General features: G+C 38.5%; 1 protein-coding gene across 1 annotated transcript; it reads right to left on the bottom strand.

Moving 5' to 3' along the window:
* Positions 1–109: 109 nt before the first annotated feature.
* On the bottom strand, positions 110–839 carry LOC115999300 (SWR1 complex subunit 6-like). The gene is made up of 2 exons (XM_031239155.1): positions 434–839; positions 110–238 (listed from the first exon to the last, which is right to left on the bottom strand). The coding sequence occupies exons 1-2, from the start codon at positions 596–598 to the stop codon at positions 110–112; spliced, it is 294 nt and encodes a 97-aa protein (XP_031095015.1). The 5' UTR covers positions 599–839.

Below are 839 nucleotides of genomic sequence, written 5' to 3'. Positions count from 1 at the left end.
ATTTTCGCTCTTAGTTTACTTATCGAACTTACATTGTTTTGCCTATGTATCGAGACTTGGGGATTCTTACTTAACAGTTGGTATCATCAAAACCTATTACATGATGTTCCTAACAGAAAACACGAGAAAATGAACCTTGATCATCGTCATCAAGAGAGGCTTCATCATCGTCATCAAGTTGCACCGGCTCCGGCACAGCATTGTCACTTTCCAAAGCATCCAGGCGAGCCAAAATCGCCTGTGCCAACAGGACAGTAAAACTAGCTCTGAATAAATTCAAATTCAATTTTTTTTTTTCAATTCAAAATTGAAATTCCATGTCTTTATTGGTCTTGAATCTCAAAAATTTTAAATTTAAAAAAAAAAAATGCAACAACGTAAAGATCCACAATTCCAGCCAGACAATTCAACTGAGTCAATTGAAAATACTTACCTGTGTTCGATTGTCGGAGCTTGCAAGCGCAGCAGCCATTTTCGGAGCAACCTTACGAGATCTTGTCGACATTCGACGTGCTGAATTCGACGTTTCCTCATCCATCTCTGAAAATTGAGAATCCAAATATGCAAAAAAATAAAATTCCACAAAATATAAGGCCATGTTTGGTTGGCAGGAAGTTGGCCGGAAGTGCACTTCCACGGGAAGTAGGTTCCGAAATTGTAATTTTCTGATGTTTGGTTCACTAGAACTTGTTTTCCATTGGAACTACAATTCCTCATTTGAGAGGAATACAAAATCCGAGCTACACCCTAGGATTTTGTTTTCCGGTGCTTTTGGGGAGAAAAATTGGGTTGTGAAGACTATTTTACCCTTGATTTCTTCTTCCTCCTCTTCTGTTCTC

Source organism: Ipomoea triloba, chromosome 12 (assembly GCF_003576645.1).
Source record: "Ipomoea triloba cultivar NCNSP0323 chromosome 12, ASM357664v1".
Lineage (NCBI taxonomy): Eukaryota > Viridiplantae > Streptophyta > Magnoliopsida > Solanales > Convolvulaceae > Ipomoea > Ipomoea triloba.
The sequence above is the reverse complement of the archived record's forward strand: the minus strand, read 5'-3'. Positions and strand labels throughout refer to the sequence as shown.

Excerpts from the sequence above, each read along its gene's own strand:
- LOC115999300 (XM_031239155.1), bottom strand. The coding sequence starts at position 598 with ATGGCCTTATATTTTGTGGAATTTTATTTTTTTGCATATTTGGATTCT. Across the intron at positions 239-433 it reads GCTCCGACAATCGAACACAG|GCGATTTTGGCTCGCCTGGA; the intron begins GTAAGTATTTTC and ends CTGTTGGCACAG.